Source organism: Urtica dioica, chromosome 11 (assembly GCF_054948205.1).
Source record: "Urtica dioica subsp. dioica isolate 48M chromosome 11, U.dioica_male_clone48M_v1_H2, whole genome shotgun sequence".
NCBI lineage: Eukaryota > Viridiplantae > Streptophyta > Magnoliopsida > Rosales > Urticaceae > Urtica > Urtica dioica.
In genome coordinates, this window is record NC_142766.1 from 2,863,178 (window position 1) to 2,880,037 (window position 16,860).

Here is a 16,860-nt window from a genome sequence, read left to right on the forward strand (position 1 = left end):
CCTTGGCTATTTAACAATGTTAAAAGGTTTGATTATAAGTAACTCCTTTCAGCGTCAAGGAGGGTCTCTCGGTGTCTGATCAGTTCCATTCAGCGTATGCCAGGAAGCAATATTACAACTATAAATATAAATGTACTTATAATATTAACATGGGCGTGTGCACAAAAACTAGCAACAAAAATACAAAAAGCATAACCTTTGACCACCTGAAAGCTTTTGCTCTCGTTGAGAGTTGAACTCAAGACCTCCCGCTTACTAAACGGGTGCTCTAACCAACTGAGCTACGAGAGCTTTATGTAAATTAAGACAGATATTTATATAGGTTTTTACTTGATAGTTTTTTTTTTTGTCCAATTAGACGCTGTTATGCAAAATATATATTTGTCAAGTGGCTAAAATGGGCTAGGAGCCAGTGTGCATTATGAAATAATTGCGAAAGATGGTCTGCGAGGTTCGTTATTCAAAAAGTTATATTTCACTTCATTAAATTATGAAATTACAATGTAAATTTGGCGAAAATAGCAGCTCATATGTGCTGAGCAAGAAATGGCGGCACCAAAATTCCTGGCAAAGGAAAACTATAACTTGCATGAATCCATTCTAGTCCTTGGTAAATACATTGAGCCGAAGAACGGTAAAAATCTCAGGCCTTATAACTATACAAATCCCAGAAACAATTCTTTATCAAGCCCTGGTTTCCTAGTATTAATAAACTGAAAGATTGGCTGTTCATTGTGCAAAGTTCTGTCAATTAATCTGGAGACTTGGGTTTTCTTATTTAACTATCCCAGTAGGTATAATAAAAGAAAAAGAAACCTCAAAACTTGTGTGATCCGCAGCTAGGGACAGCATAATCATCTTCATGCGTGTATAAATCTGGTGGGGAGGGCTGAAAATTGTGAACAAAAATTTATTTTGATCACAGGATTATCTCCTTGAGGATTAATAGGACCAACATGACAAAGCACATGATGACGAGCACTGAAGCACACATGACCATCCCTCCTTGTTTCTGCGTTCTCTCAGCCTGTAAGCCAATTAATTGCAACATTGCCACACCAAGATCAAATATTGTACGGGAAAAGAGCCAAAATCAAATGTTTGACAAAAGACCTTTTGAAGCTGCTTGAGGCCTTCGTCGATTTGCGTTGCAACATTTTGAATATTGTAGTCTATCCTATCAACAACGGTCCCCTGTTTGTGGAGACAACTTCATTAATTACACAGTTTGCATTTGTTTTCTTATAATAATAATTATAATGATAATAATAAGAGCAGTTTGTATTTTTTTTTTTGAAGAAATAATAAGAGCAGTTTGTAGTTGACAAGGGAATCTAACCTGGTCAATCACAAGAACTGACAGATCCTTCATAATCTGAGCCAGCTCATTAACAGATTCTACGACCTGTCTAGAGAGAAGAAAGTCATATAAGGACAACACTAAGAACACTATTGTGTCATCACTGTTAGTTAACTAAAACTCTCGGGCATGATATAGCCTTGCCTGTTGGATCTCCTTTTCTCTTTCAGCAGACTGTGCCTCGCTTTTTTTAAGCTTGGCAAGTTGATGCTCATTAAACACCTATTAACAATTATTTTAACTCACTTAGTTTTCAGCTTGGGAAAGAAGAAAAAGAAAATATCAAATTGTCGGGCAGGTGTGACCGGACATGGAATACATGGGAAAATTGATAACCGTACTGATATGACTAGTAAGACCTAAGGAAACATAAAAAAGAAAGGGAAGCAAAAATATTAAAGGTAAAACTTGCATACCATGTCGTCCAGATCATCATCTTCCATTCTAGATCTATTTCCATTTAGATTCATCTCTAAATCAACCCCATCTTGACCCTACATCATGAAGCACATGACCAATTACAAGCTTCACAAGTAATAATAACACAATGCCAGCTTGTAAGAGCGGAATCTTCCATGTCTTAAATGATTCGCATGGTCATCATTATACATTCATGAAAAAGTCGAGGCCAAATGAATGATTCTTTACTGACCTCTTTTTGCAGCCTGAGACGCTTCAAATACGTAGACTGTTTCTTTCTAAGCTCCATCGAGAGGTTTTGGAGGTCAGTAGCAAGCGAGCGCTGCAATGAAGGAGGAAAAAAAAAACAGAAAAACTCAAACCTTTGACATAATGTGATGATAGATGTGTTTGTATAATTGCATTAAACAAAACAAGAGTAATGATAGTAGATGCTGAATAAAACAATCTCATGCCCCTTCTCACGGGCGATACAAAGACTCGACCATTAGAAGTTTGATAAAGATTGTATTAAAATTACATGTAGCAGAACTTACGTACCAAACTCCTGAAAATTCATTCATACAGTATCAATGAGATCAGTTAGCACTGGAAGCATGCATATCTAATGCCCAAAGTGCCGTCATTTAAATATGCATTCAGTTAAGAGATTATCAAACTGGCTTCATTTAACTCGAGATTAATAAATATAGATATTAAAAGCATCAAGAAACCAATGATTTCCCAAGAATTTTGTTTTTGAACCAACACATATTCCTAAAGCATATTGTAGGTTGCTTTAGGTCCTCAAAACTATTGGAATCAATTGGTATCGAATAACATTGGAATCCATAATTTCTACAGTGAAGCAGGTTATTTTAAGGTGACAACATTTTAGAGAATAAGAAGGGAAAAAAAAAAAATAATAACACTGGGACTATATAATGCTTTGAGGTCACATGACAAACGGTTTAATGGATAAATAGTAAACAGCATTGCAAGGTTTGAAAGAGCATGTGAGGTGCGCTTTGAGGTGCTGTGGAGAAAAAGCCTTTGACCAGAAAAGCGAGGATTAGACCTCATTACGCTGTTATGAACTTTGGTATCGTGACTCGGGGCTCTCCAAAATCCTTTCTCAGGAATTCAATGTAAAATGATTCAACGCCTCTCCTACTATTTTCCCTCCTACTTATAGTCTAAGACAGGGGTGCTTGCAGGGCTGTGGACGATTTGTCTTCAAAGGAATAAATGTCTATTTGAAAACAAAGAGTGGAGTTCGGAATCTTTACGCGAGGTGCTCTACAGATACATCGCTTTGCGGCTTCACAGCCTTAGCAAAGATTTCAAGAGCTATTCTTTGGCGGATCTTCAGAGGGACTGGGCGAGCACCATCTAATTCATTTTGTTTTGGGTTGTACACCTTTTTGGTTCTATATATGTCACCTGATCGAGGAATGGGAGCTTTTGGTTTTTGCTATCTTTCCTTTTTGTTCTTTAGAATGTCGAGTCCCATATGAAAAAAGTATTTCTGCGATGGCTTTTTTGGCTTGGTGTTTTGGGTTAGGTTCTTTCTTTTCCGGGTTCGCGTGTTGGTCTGCGTGGGATCTAGGGACAAGCCGCTCCTATCTCATCTTTCGTGTAACACTAGCTTTTAGCCGATATCAATAGATAGGTTATTGTTTAAAAAAAATAGTCTATTACAAAATGTGATGATACCCATACTAACCCCTTACATGTGATACTCGTTTATGTACTTTAAAACCTTGCGCCACTGTGCACTCTAGGTTGCATTCCTGAATGTTCAAGGGCTTTAGACTTTTACCTGCACATTTTTTCTGACATTGGAATCCTCAGAACGCCCAGCAGCAGAAAGTCTTTGCAGTCCCTTCTCGGATTTCTTGATCAAACCGGTGACCTCTTGTGTAAGGGCTTCGATCAAACGCTGATCGTCTTTGCCATCTCCAAAGGAAGGCATTAAGGCCTTTGCATGAGCCTTGTTTAGCTCAGCCATTTTTACACGTGCACGCTGCATGTTTGTTGATATCTCTTCAGACACATCTACCCAAGCTGGTGGTAGACCAACAGTTAGCGCACCTCTACTGCACCAATGAAATTCGGAAATGAAATCAATTTTCACTCTCATTTCTATTTTTGTGGCAGCATAGAACATGGAAATAATCTCCAGGCTTCAAATGGATGATTACTAACAATATCAAGACCTTAGTTGGTGTTTCGCATCATATGAATTTAGTTGTATGGGCGAGCACTTAAGATATCATGACTTAATTTTTCACTGATTATTTGCAAGCTCGATTACCTGACTAGTTCGGTAAGCTTTGGCATAAAAAACGAACTTAACTGAATCAGAAACCCCAGACTGCAACAGGATTCACTCTAACGAACATCAAACACTACTACAAAATCAGATACCTTAACTTCCGCAAACCAGGCACGAAGCCACAGCCTGATGTTGGAATTTTTTTTTTAAGTAGAAAACTAGTAAATAAATGCTCAAGAACTAAATAAGTAGACCTGAACAGGTCGATCTGGAAAAAAAAAAATATTTTTGGCCCGTTGATAAAATTCTTGGCTTCGTCCATGTCCATGACCATTATGATTATAAATACTCCTTCAAATTTATTGATCCTTGAACCAAAATGAACGAATTATTTGAGTTTTTAAACCTTTTTGTTTCGCGAAATTCTACAAACTGAAGCTACGATTCCTCTAGAATTATTCCCATAGCCAACAGAACAGACATAAGAAAAAGTTGCACATTCTAAATCTTACGGGGACCATAATTTAAACCAATTGAGAGAGAGAGAGAGAGAGAGAGAGAGAGAGAGAGAGAGAGAGAGAGAGAGACCTTGAATTACCAGGATCTTCAGTGCTGAGCGGAGCGTATGAGCGATTGGGGTTCAGGAGCGACGTGGTTGAGAGCTCGATGACCGGACCTCCTGTGGCGGAGCTCGTTGACGCCGAGGAGCTCGTCGGAGCACGAACGCTCTTCAAAGCGTCCCTATGCTTTTTGAACAACAAGGTCCGATTCCTCGTCGCCATGGTTTTAGCTCGGAGTTTCAGATTCGGACCCAAAATCAAACAAGAAGAAGAAGAAGAAGAAGAAGAAAAGAGATCGATGAGTTCGGGAAGAAAGAGAAGACGACTGACGACGATCTCTGTTCAGGTCTCGTGATCTATTCAACGAAGAAGAAAAATGTCACGTGACCCTCTACGACGGAGAAAGAACGCTAGCCACGTGCTCCGGCCAAGCGGGGAAACGTCGAAAGGAAAATTTGGATGGAAAAGGTTAGTAAGGGAATTTCAGTATAGATAATTTTTAAATACATTTTTTTACCTTTCTTTTTTTTTTTCTTACTTTTTTCTCCTCACTTTTCTTTCAATCTCTATTTTATTTTTTTCTCCTCTTTTTGTTTTGTTTAGTTTTTTTGTTTTTTTTGTTTTTGTTTTTTTTTTTGTTTTTTTTTCTTGGACTCTAGTCTCTCCATGTAGCTCGATCGGTCTCCATTATAAAAATGAAAGGGAAACTTGATAAACCAAGCTTAGTGTAGCAACTGATTTGAAAACCAAACCATGTTTTGGATCCTTTAGGGAAACCAAGCATTTGACCATGTGTATTATCCAAATTACCCTTAAATTAAAATTCTTTTCAAAATCAAACCTTTCTCTCCACTCTCATTCCCTTCACGCGTGTTTTTTCAATTCAAAAACAAAAAAAAAACAAAAAAAACGCTCAGCCCACACAGCACGCACGACAAGCCTCTCTTCACTTCTCCCGCTTCGGACCCTCCTCCTTCTCCGGCAACCCAGGCCTCTGCGGCGAGCTCCTCAACAACCCTCGGGCCGAGAACAACAACAAGACCGGGGTTGTGGTCGGGCTCGTCGTCACCGTCGTGATTCTCGCCGCCGTTGCCTTGCTCCTCTCCGTGGGCGTTCGACGGCGGAGGAGGGCGACGAACGCGAAAGCGCCGAAGCTGGGATCTCCGGCGAGATCGCAGCCGGAGCCGGAACCGGTGGAGGAGACTCGGGGGAGAGCCAAGAAGAGCGGGGACTTGGTGTTCGCTCCGGGGGAGGCTGAGCTGTACGGGCTTGAGCAGCTGATGAGAGGCTCGGCGGAGCTGCTGGGGCGCGGGACGGTGGGGACCACTTACAAGGCCGTGCTGGAGTTTGCTGCTGTGTGACAGGTTCGAAAACGAAAATATCGAAAAAAGTTCGAAATTGTTGTCTGTAATTTTGAAGTTTATAGCTGTTATTTCGATTTCATTTCGAACTTTTTAACTTGTACAGATTTGACTTCTAATGTATACTTTTTAACTTCTTAACAGGTTCAAACGTTAATATATGTTGTTTATTTGATGGTACTTGGGTGAACAAAGGTACAAAATGGGAATATACTAATGAATCGCGATTCGAACTGCGAGCACTCGCGAAAGACATATCTCGGGCGGAGCTATTAATCGCTATGTACGAAGCTTTTTGTGTCGATGACTCGTTATACGATTTGAAACTTGAAGCTGCGTATGAGTTTATGTGTTTGATTTCAGACATTTCAGTTATTTTTTGTAAAGGATTTCAGACATTTCAGGTTATTCATGTGTTGGATTTCAGACATTTCAGTTATTTTATGTGTTTGATTTCAGAGTTTTCAGTTAGTTTATGTGTTTGATTTCAGACATTTCAGTTATTTTTTGTAAATGATTTCAGACATTTCAGTTATTTTATGTGTTTGATTTCAGAGTTTTCAATTAGTTTATGTGTTTGATTTCAGACATTTCAGTTATTTTTTGTAAAGGATTTCAGACATTTCAGGTTATTCATGTGTTATATTTCAGAGTTTTCAGTTAGTTTATGTGTTTGATTTCAAAGTTTTCAGTTAGTTTATGTGTTTGATTTCAGACATTTCAGTTATTTTTTGTAAATGATTTCAGACATTTCAGTTATTTTATGTGTTTGATTTCAGAGTTTTCAGTTAGTTTATGTGTTTGGTTTCAGACATTTCAGTTATTTTTTGTAAAGGATTTCAGACATTTCAGGTTATTCATGTGTTATATTTCAGAGTTTTCAGTTAGTTTATGTGTTTATGTGTTTGATTTCAGAGTTTTCAGTTAGTTTATGTGTTTGATTTCAGACATTTCAGTTATTTTTTGTAAAGGATTTCAGACATTCAGGTTATTCATGTGTTGGATTTCAGACATTTCAGTTATTTTATGTGTTTGATTTCAGAGTTTTCAGTTAGTTTATGTGTTTGATTTCAGACATTTCAGTTATTTTTTGTTGACTCTGAAATCAAACACATAAACTAACTGAAAACTCTGAAATCAAACACATAAACACATAAACTAACTGAAAACTCTGAAATCAAACACATGAATAACCTGAAATGTCTGAAATCTTTTACAAAAAATAACTGAAATGTCTGAAATCAAACACATAAACTAACTGAAAACTCTGAAATCAAACACATAAAATAACTGAAATGTCTGAAATCCTTTAAAAAAAATAACTGAAATGTCTGAAATCAAACACATAAACTAACTGAAAACTCTGAAATCAAACGCATAAACTAACTGAAAACTCTGAAATATAACACATGAATAACCTGAAATGTCTGAAATCCTTTACAAAAAATAACTGAAATGTCTGAAATCAAACACATAAACTAACTGAAAACTCTGAAATCAAACACATAAAATAACTGAAGTGTCTGAAATCATTTACAAAAAATAACTGAAATGTCTGAAATCAAACACACAAGCCTCTCTCCCTGAGCCTGAAAGTAAGCCCTGACCAGAACAAGATTGGGATGCCTGAGAGCGTCGACCGCGTCCATGTGGCGCTGGAAGGCCTCGCGCCCCGTGGCGGCCGTCTTCGCGCCGTCGAGCCGCTTCACCGTGACCGCCAGCTGGCTCTCCAGCACGGCCTTGTAAGTGGTCCCCACCGTCCCGCGCCCCAGCAGCTCCGCCGAGCCTCTCATCAGCTGCTCAAGCCCGTACAGCTCAGCCTCCCCCGGAGCGAACACCAAGTCCCCGCTCTTCTCGGCTCTCCCCCGAGTCTCCTCCACCGGCTCCGGCTCCGGCTGCGATCTCGCCGGAGATCCCAGCTTCGGCGCTTTCGCGTTCGTCGCCCTCCTCCGCCGCCGAACGCCCACGGAGAGGAGCAAGGCAACGGCGGCGAGAATCACGACGGTGACGACGAGCCCGACCACAACCCCGGTCTTGTTGTTGTTCTCGGCCCGAGGGTTGTTGAGGAGCTCGCCGCAGAGGCCTGGGTTGCCGGAGAAGGAGGAGGGTCCGAAGCGGGAGAAGTGAAGAGAGGCTTGCCGTGCGTGCTGTGTGGGCTGAGCATTTTTTTTTTTTTTTTTTTTTGGAATTGAAAAAACACGCGTGAAGGGAATGGGAGTGGAGAGAAATGTTTGATTTTGAAAAGAATTTTAATTTAAGGGTAATTTGGACAATACACATGGTCAAATGCTTGGTTTCCCTAAAGGATCCAAAACATGGTTTGTTTTTCAAATCAGTTGCTACACTAAGCTTGGTTTATCAAGTTTCCCAAATGAAAATACACAATTTGTTGACAATTATTATTAAATTTATAATTTTTTTTCCACATATTTATCCAGGACTTCTTAAATTCATAGCAAACTATATTGCTTGTACTTTACAACATTAAAATGCTAACAAACGCAATTATTACCCAAAAAAAAAAATATCATAATACTTGTAATAGTTGCATCAATAAACAAATAGGCAAACTTATAATCTATCAATTTTTTTTTGAGAAGTGACATTATTGACCAAAATTACATGATATATTGGAAGTACAAAACGTATGTGACACTATTGACAAATATTACATAATTTAGAATAAATCGTAGAGACATGCATTTCTGCATCCCATGTGGTTTGAATTCATGACCTCTCCGTCGAGATATTTGTGAGATTACCACCAAATCAAGCTAACTACCATTATAATCTATCAAATTTGTAGCCATAAATATATCAGTTGCAACAATTGGCGAGGAATTGAATTCACACAACTTGCAAACAAAACAATATAGCAACCACTTCACTTTGGGTTCAAAGGCTGACGGGTTCACTCATGCCTTTTTTATTTTATTTCTTGAAATACCAATAAAGAGAAACGAAAAACTTGAGCAAGGAAAAAAAAATTAGGCAACTCGCAGTGATCGAACGAAACAGTTATGTCAAAATCCTTTTCAGACTAGTCAAAATCAATTTTCTCAAACCCTTGCAAAAAAATAAACAAGTGATTACTTGATGGTGTTGGTATCTATTTTTTTTTCTCTCTCCAAGAAGAGATTTATTTTTTAATTAAGAAATCAACATCAAATTTCAAGACGTTCACACAAGTGAGAATGAGCTATGGACCTAATCTAGTTTACCTTTAGAATTATTTTTTTCTTTCTGAGTCCGAATTTGTTCTCAATACTTAACAACATTATGAAAGTACCCATCAATATTGTAAAAAATCAACATTTTAGAACACACACACAAAAAAAGGCGGACAAACCTTGCGACCGATTCTAGAACGCAAAGCTCCCTCAGCGCTGTCGACCGATATAGTGGTAGAGGAGTGGCTTGGCCGGGGAGATCCGAACCGGGGAGAGAGTCCGAACAGGCGTCTCAGCTCTTCCTCTCGCGGGGCTCGCTGTAGATGCGTGGCTGTGGGTTTGGTCGGCGAAGAAGAGGCGGCGAGGGAGGTTGATGCTCTTCCGCTCATCGTCCATGAAGCTCCACCGATTTCTCAAACACAATTTAGAGACGTTTCACATAATTTTAAAAAATAGAAGAGTTGCAGAACCACCAAGACAAACGTGGCAACGACAAACGTGTCTCGTATTCTGAATCCTTAGTGATGGACCCCTCCGATTGGTTAGTTTAAACTTTAAAGCCAACTCCAATGCAACTTGGATAGAAGATAGAAAGAATGTTGGAATAATGTTCCCAGCTCACAACGGTTTTTCAGGTCTGATGTGGGTAGGCTCGGTCACCGCTACTTCGTAGACAGAAGAAGAATGCTCGAACTAGAGGCTGCCGTTGATCCTGTTGGGTACTTGAAGTGCAACTAAGAAAGGAAACGAGTATACCTATTACAGAAAAAATATTCAATAGCAGTTATCTTAAATAGGCTGGTGGCGGATGTGAAAATTGCGACCCGTTGCACTTAATCAGGTTCACACAAAAAAAAACTATAAAAATATTTATCACTTAATAAGAATAAATATACATTAAAAACTATAAAATTCAAAGTGATAATACACTTTAAAATGAGAATTAAGTTTAATTGTAATTAATAGTTTCAAAACAAAAAAATTTGAAGCATAGGAATATATCTAGGTTCATGATTTTTTTTTTAAATTTCTAGTGGGTCAAATTAACACTTCATGTTACCGTATCCATGCCTTTCAAAATGTTAACGATTATTATATGTTAATATGTTTCAACGGGTATAGCTCATGTAAGATATCGACTTTTGTATGTCATGTATGATAAATAAAAATCTCGAGAAAAATGTTATGAAAATAGTTAAGCGTGAAAATAAAAATTCGTTCATGAAAAAGACAAGAATAATTTTAAGCTTTGACCGGGAGAATGTGAATTTAGGGAAATAGATTTAAGGTTGAATATCTTACATATATAAGATAACATTCATTTATAACTTAGTCTTCCATAGTAACTAGTTTGAATATTAATATCGCGATAAAAACATAAAATCTGGGTGAAAAGCTTAAAATGGTCGGTGATTAATCTATGTTTGGGTAGCTAGATCAAAATCCACATATGCGGTTCAAAAGTGTAGGTTCACTTAGTGGGAGCATTATGTAAATATAATATGTGCACTACTTGTACATATTTTGACTAGATGTGTCGTTCAAGCAGCCTTTACGACAAATGTGTCAGGGTCACAAATGATGTTCAGAGTGGGGATTGATCTAAATCCTGAAGTGGTCCTAGACCTCAAGGTCATATTTTCAGGCTCTTTGATTCTTTCAGTAATACCTAGAAACGATGGTTAAATACTCTTGTTTTGGGAGTCTGAAATATGGTCGGTGAGGAAAGAGATTTACAGATACGAAATATAGCTCTCCTGAAAGAGAGTAAATGTTCAATCACCGCTAATTTCATAATCAACTGATTGCACACACATTTGTAATGATACAAGAATCTAAAAGCTATTGAAGGAGAAAAATTGATCACTGCTCTTTATTATCTGAAATAATGAATACGGTTCATACCAACTATTTCCTTATTTATAATAAACTACATACACTCTATAGGAATGTTATGCATCAGGAAAATATATAACCACTACCAGAAATATGGGATACAACTACAGTTTTTTTTTTTTTTTAACTCCAGTTTAGTCTTTTAATGGAGTCTTTGAATACAGACTACGGTCACCTTTTTTTAGGTCTATATTAGACTCCAGTCGAATATAAAGCTGTAGATAATGGTCTATTTTTCTCTACAGCTAATATAAAAAAGTAGTGATAATACTCAAAAAATTAAAAATGATCAAAATTTCACCATTTTTAAATGGAGGGAAATTTCCCACAAAATTTTGGCACATTTACACTACAGTCAAAGATAAAGAAGGAGTTGTAATACTTAAACTATAAAAAATTAACGAAAAATTTACTGTTTGAGTGTGGGAGGGAAATTTCCCACTCACAAATTAGATTAAGTATTGGAAATTTTCATATTCCCACCAATATGAAAATAAAGTAAAAACGACTAAGTATTGGAAATACACTAATATTCACACTTACACAACTCTTTTACTATCTCCCTCAAATATTACTCGGAGACATACTTCAAAAAAAGTTCGATGCCTCTCTCTCGCCGTCGCTTAGATCTTCCTCCACCACCCCCGATCTACGACGACTTTCACCACGGCTTCTACCTTGTTCACCTTTGACCTCAATGCTTCTTTTTCTTCTTCGTTACAACTTCTATATTTGTTGCCTGTATTTGTTGCCCAATGTTTCTCTTGGTTACAACTTCTATATTTGTCACCCATTATTTTTTTTTCGCCGAATCTCTCTCTCTCTCTCCCTTAAAAATCGCCAATCTAAATCCACGACCACCTCCAAATTCACGACCATCACTACCACTGCTCCACCACCACGATGCGCTCCACCACTGCCACCAGACAACCACCACCGATAAATTAACCCAAATTCACCAGACCACCACCACTGCTAAAACATAGAAATTCCAGCACCCCCAAATTCATCCGACCACCGCTAAACCCACCACGATGTGAAAAGCCCCAAATTTGGCGAAGAACTCCAACCACCCCAAAAACGAAGAACTCCGACCGCTCAGACTACGAATCTAGGTTCTCTATCTCTTTCTCTACTTATCTGAATGTGTGTATGTGTGTTTTTCTATTCTAGTGAATACGCGTGTTTGTGTGCTAGTGAGTGTACTCAAGGGTGTGTATATTTCAGGTCCGTTTCAGAGCTCGACCCTGGTGAACGCCGCGCACGTTTCAGAGCTAGTCGTGTGTGACAACTCTCTCTGCCACAACTTCCTCGCTCGTTGGCCTTGTCTGCAATAAACCTAGCTGTTTGTCGTACGTGTTCGTCGTTGTTAAGCGTGGAAATGTTAGGGTATTTTTTTTTACTATATTCACCACTTGATTTTTGTTCTTCCTCTTGTTAAAATATGGGCATTAGTAATTCTAGGGTTTTTATTTTCTTTCGGATTTTAACTCCTCTGACCCATGGTGTGGTGAACCTTATATCTGCATAGTATGTGTTTGTTAAAATGCTCCTGAAATTTGTAGTGCGGTGAACCTCATATCAGTCAGCCAATTGAGAAGAACAGAGATAATTCATGACCCCAACCGAGTCACCACCTAAACACCATCAACAATGAGCGTACTTGAGTGAGTAGGATGATTGACTTCTGAAATTGATATAGGTCTTTTGATAAGGATAATATTTTTTGTGTTTGAAAAAGCACGGGTTTTGTTGATGTTGATTATGAATTTGGTGTTGTTATGTGAGTTTTAATACAAGCTAAGATGAACAACCTATGATGTGCAGATCTGTTAATTTTCTTAGTAAACAGCTTATTAAAAAAACTCAATGAATTTGTTTCTTGTAACTTGTAAGAAATTATTCTGGGAAATGATTGTTGTCCTTGGAGGAAAAATATTGTGTAGGGGTTACCAAAAGAACAATTTTATTTCTGAAGTGAAGATAATTATTAGAGCATCGATGCCTAGCTCGATGGCCTTGATGAAGATTGAATTGTCAATGCAGGCTCTCGAGGAAGACATGAAGAAATGACTGAGCTTAGATCGACGAGCAACGTTCTAGGGAAGATTTACATAAACTCGTCCGACAAGCGAGTGTTGCCGATATAGTTTAGCAACTTGTCAGGTATTTCTGCAGACATGTGTCTTAGATTCGCTATGGTCTTTTATATACAAACTGTAATTTTCTCGTGCTCACATAGAAACTCGATTATTTCGATAGTTCTCTTAAATTCTTCCTTATTTCTCTATGGAATATATTTCACTTCAAAACAGTCAGGTATTTCTGCAGACATGTGTCTTAGATTCCCCTATTGTACTGATGATTATTGTGGCTGATCTGTCTCATTTGGAAGGTACCATAACATTTTCATTAATAGAAGCAGCAAGGTTTGCATTAAATGAATACAACAAAACTGAGGTGAGTGAGTGAATGTGTATCCAAATTAAGAACGACAGTACATAGATAGATGATCATACGTATAGTCGAGTTACAAATGGATTAAATTCAGGGCCTCAATCTGGAGTTGAAGAACATTGCTGAGGCATGGGAGAGCTCGTTGCAATCGTACAATTTTCTGTTGGAGACTACTGATGGCTGCTTCTTCAAGGCACTGGTGGTTCAAAAAGACCTTAAGCTCTTCAATTTGCGACTCTTTAAGCCCGCCCATGAAACAGTAGTTGAAGGTTGGTTTTAGACTCTTAATTACCACTGGATTTCCATTGACAATGTTAGTGTTGCTCTGAGTTTGACTAGATCTTCTTAGAACCGTGGCTTATCAAAATCACAACTCTGGCTCTAGGATGATTTGTCCTCTTGTTTAGTTTTGTTGATATGAAATTGCTTGTTCATGTATGCAAAGTGTCGATTAACACACAACTCGACGAAGATTTATATAAAGCTCAATTGCCTTAGCAAATTTGATTTAACATAAACAACATCTACACAAATATATATTTTATGCATTTATTTCAAATACCTGATCATTTTTACTAGACTAGCCTCTGACAGGTTAGTGGTGCGAGTCTGGTACGACACCGAGCTTCAACAGGGACACCGAGCTAGGACGCGAAGTGGAGTTTCGACGCTTCGTGACTGAAAAAGAGAAAAAAGAGATAGTAAGGAGCGAGAGGCTGGTGGTGATGGCGGAGTGATGAGGGAAGTGGGCGGTGGTGGTCGAAGTCGCTGATTGAGAAATAACTTACTAAGGTTAGGCGTGAGAGGTGCGGGACTGATGCGCGGGAGGCACATGGCTGAGGCGGGGCTTCGACTGAGTTGCGACGGGGTTCTCGACAACAACGAAGACATCATGGTTTCGAGCACTGGAGACACGGCGACGGCGATGACGGTGCTGTTGGGGGAGGCTGCTAAGACGTTTTCAAAACTTTGCTGCTACCAGAAAATATTGTATGTGTATGTAGGTATGTTTTAAGTGGCTAAGTGGCTTTAGATACTAGTTTTCAAAGTTGGTCTATTTACTTTCTTCTTTGTATTTCTTCTGCAGTGGAGTGGTCATAGCTGAAGGAATTCTGAGTGATAACCATGTCTTTCATAATGGTATGTCTTGAAACTTTTACAATTTTATCATGTGTGGATGAATTAATGCACGTTTTTTAGTGATGTGGTACTGTTATGTTGAAACTGGACATTGTCAAATGTATTTTTAATAATGAATGATTTATTTTGACTCTGTACTCTATATATTATGTTATTTTTAAGAAGACTAAACGGTATTTTTATTTATTATAAATATTCTATCCTTTGTAAATGAGGTCATGCAGTTTCTTTTGTTAATCTTGTTTGTTGAAAAGGACATTGTAGAATGTATCATCTGTCAACAACTCGGGTGTTTAATACTTTATGTAACTGATTAAAAAGAAAGAAGAATGATATAATTATTTTTTCTTCCCAAAGAATTTCGTCTGATCGTTATGCACTTGAAATTGGGTTTATTTTTAGAAGAATAAATCTATGATGTCAAGTGAAACATCAATGTAATTAGGGATTCGGGTTTGAAGAACACTCTATTTTTGTTGTTGTTTATCATATCCCCGTACCTTTAAGGGGATATGATCTTGTCCATAATGTTGGGGCATTTTTTGGGTTCCCTGTGTAAATAGGTCTATGCCGATAGTAGTGGCTGATGTTTCGTTTGTGGTTTGTTTTCTGGGGTTCGCGTGCTGGATTGACGTTGGATCCTAAGGATAGGCATCTATCAACTCATCTTTTTGTGTAAATCAGGCTGTTGCCTCTTAATATAATAAAGTTATTGTTTCAAAAAAAGAAAAAGAAAAGTGTAATATCCATTTTTTGTCTGTCTTTAAAATTATTCAAGTATCTTTCAAATAGTATCCATCTGTATAGATACAATGATAAAAACACTCGTATTTTTATTGTTTCAGGAGCTTCATGGACCTACTTAGTCCTTCTCTACGTTTATGTGCAAGTGACTCGAGTAATTGTTGTTGGAGTTTCATTCCCATTTCTGAAATACTTTGGCTATGGCTTGGACTGGAAAGAGGCTCTTGTTCTCATATGGTCAGGTTTGAGAGGGGCTGTTGCATTAGCGCTTTCCTTATCTGTCAAGGCAAGATATTTTGTATAGTCTCACTTCTGTTGTCTTAATTTATCAACTGCCTACTAATAAGGAGATTTTTTTTTCTTCAGCGTACAAGCGACAACTTGAACTCTCCACACCTAAGTTCTGAAACTGGAACAACGGTATGTCTGTTTTAAAATATCTCTTGGTCATACATTTGAGAGTTTTACAATAAAGATCAGTCCTTAATCAATAAGAGCTGCTAATTTTGGTGATGTTCAATGGGATGGGAAATCTAAATATGGCTGATTGTGTTTTGCGAAATTCCAATAGTGATACGCTAATTAAAGACCCAAAAGAAGTAATCTACTAATCTTGTATTGCAAGTCTGTTAAATCAATGTCATTTGGTACTGGATTTTGTGAAGGCTTGTTTTGGTTTCTTTGTTTTGGGTCTTGTGTTTGTGTGAGGGTCTAGGCTCCGCAACGAGGTTGTTGCGCAGCATAGGTGGGCTCCACAGAGCTCACAACGATTCTGGAAAACGGAGGGGCTGTGAGAAACGACGGAGGCTCTGAGCAACGTGGTGGCATTGGCTTGGAAGGTTCGGGCCCCGGATCGGTACAAGTTATGCTTTGTCCCCCCTCTGCCGGTAAATGACTTGGTCTTTGTTTGAATGATAGCTCTGCAAGTCCTACTTGAAAATATAAGAGTATAACTGTTATGATTGATCATGCTTATTATGGAGTTCACTTTCCAGTACTAATTTTGGGTGTATTTCTTATATTCCAAAAACTTGTAATGCCATATTTATGTAAATGATATTTATTATTGATTGAATGAAATATGAGATTTTTGGATATTATTATTATGTGTTTTATTGGATATTTATATATTATAAATGTATTTAAATATATATTTTTATTAAAAAATGCTCTACAGAAATAAGATGTAGTCTATATTGTAAAAATATAATTTCATAAATATAAACTACATCTAAACAATGTAGTCTTCAACAGAAAAGAATGGAGTTATAGGCAAAGAGATAAGACTCCAGTGCAATAGATGCCACAAAAACGCCGTAGTCTGTCAAACTCAATTAATTATAACTACTCTTTAAAGCTGTAGTGTTTATTGACTCAAAATTTGAACAACTACATTATAAAAATGTAGTCTTCAACAGAAAACACTGGAGTCATAAGCAAAAAGATAAGACTCCAGTGCAATAGATGCCACAAAAACGCCGTAGTCTGTCTAATT

General features: G+C 37.8%; 1 protein-coding gene and 1 non-coding gene across 3 annotated transcripts; both read right to left on the bottom strand.

Moving 5' to 3' along the window:
• Positions 1 to 217: 217 nt before the first annotated feature.
• Positions 218 to 291, bottom strand: TRNAT-AGU (transfer RNA threonine (anticodon AGU)). The gene has a single exon. It is a non-coding gene; the product is annotated as a tRNA-Thr (tRNA).
• Positions 292 to 456: 165 nt separating this feature from the next.
• Positions 457 to 5,029, bottom strand: LOC149380685 (syntaxin-43-like). 2 transcript variants are annotated; one of them, XM_089601978.1, is made up of 8 exons: positions 4,626 to 5,029; positions 3,582 to 3,855; positions 2,013 to 2,102; positions 1,777 to 1,854; positions 1,505 to 1,582; positions 1,340 to 1,405; positions 1,114 to 1,194; positions 457 to 1,027 (listed from the first exon to the last, which is right to left on the bottom strand). In XM_089601978.1, the coding sequence occupies exons 1-8, from the start codon at positions 4,817 to 4,819 to the stop codon at positions 920 to 922; spliced, it is 969 nt and encodes a 322-aa protein (XP_089458104.1). In that variant the 5' UTR covers positions 4,820 to 5,029; the 3' UTR covers positions 457 to 919. The 2 variants fall into 2 exon arrangements, with proteins under 2 accessions (XP_089458104.1, XP_089458103.1); XM_089601977.1 differs by having other exon boundaries at positions 3,582 to 3,858; positions 4,626 to 5,027.
• Between the last annotated feature and the right edge of the window lie 11,831 nt (positions 5,030 to 16,860).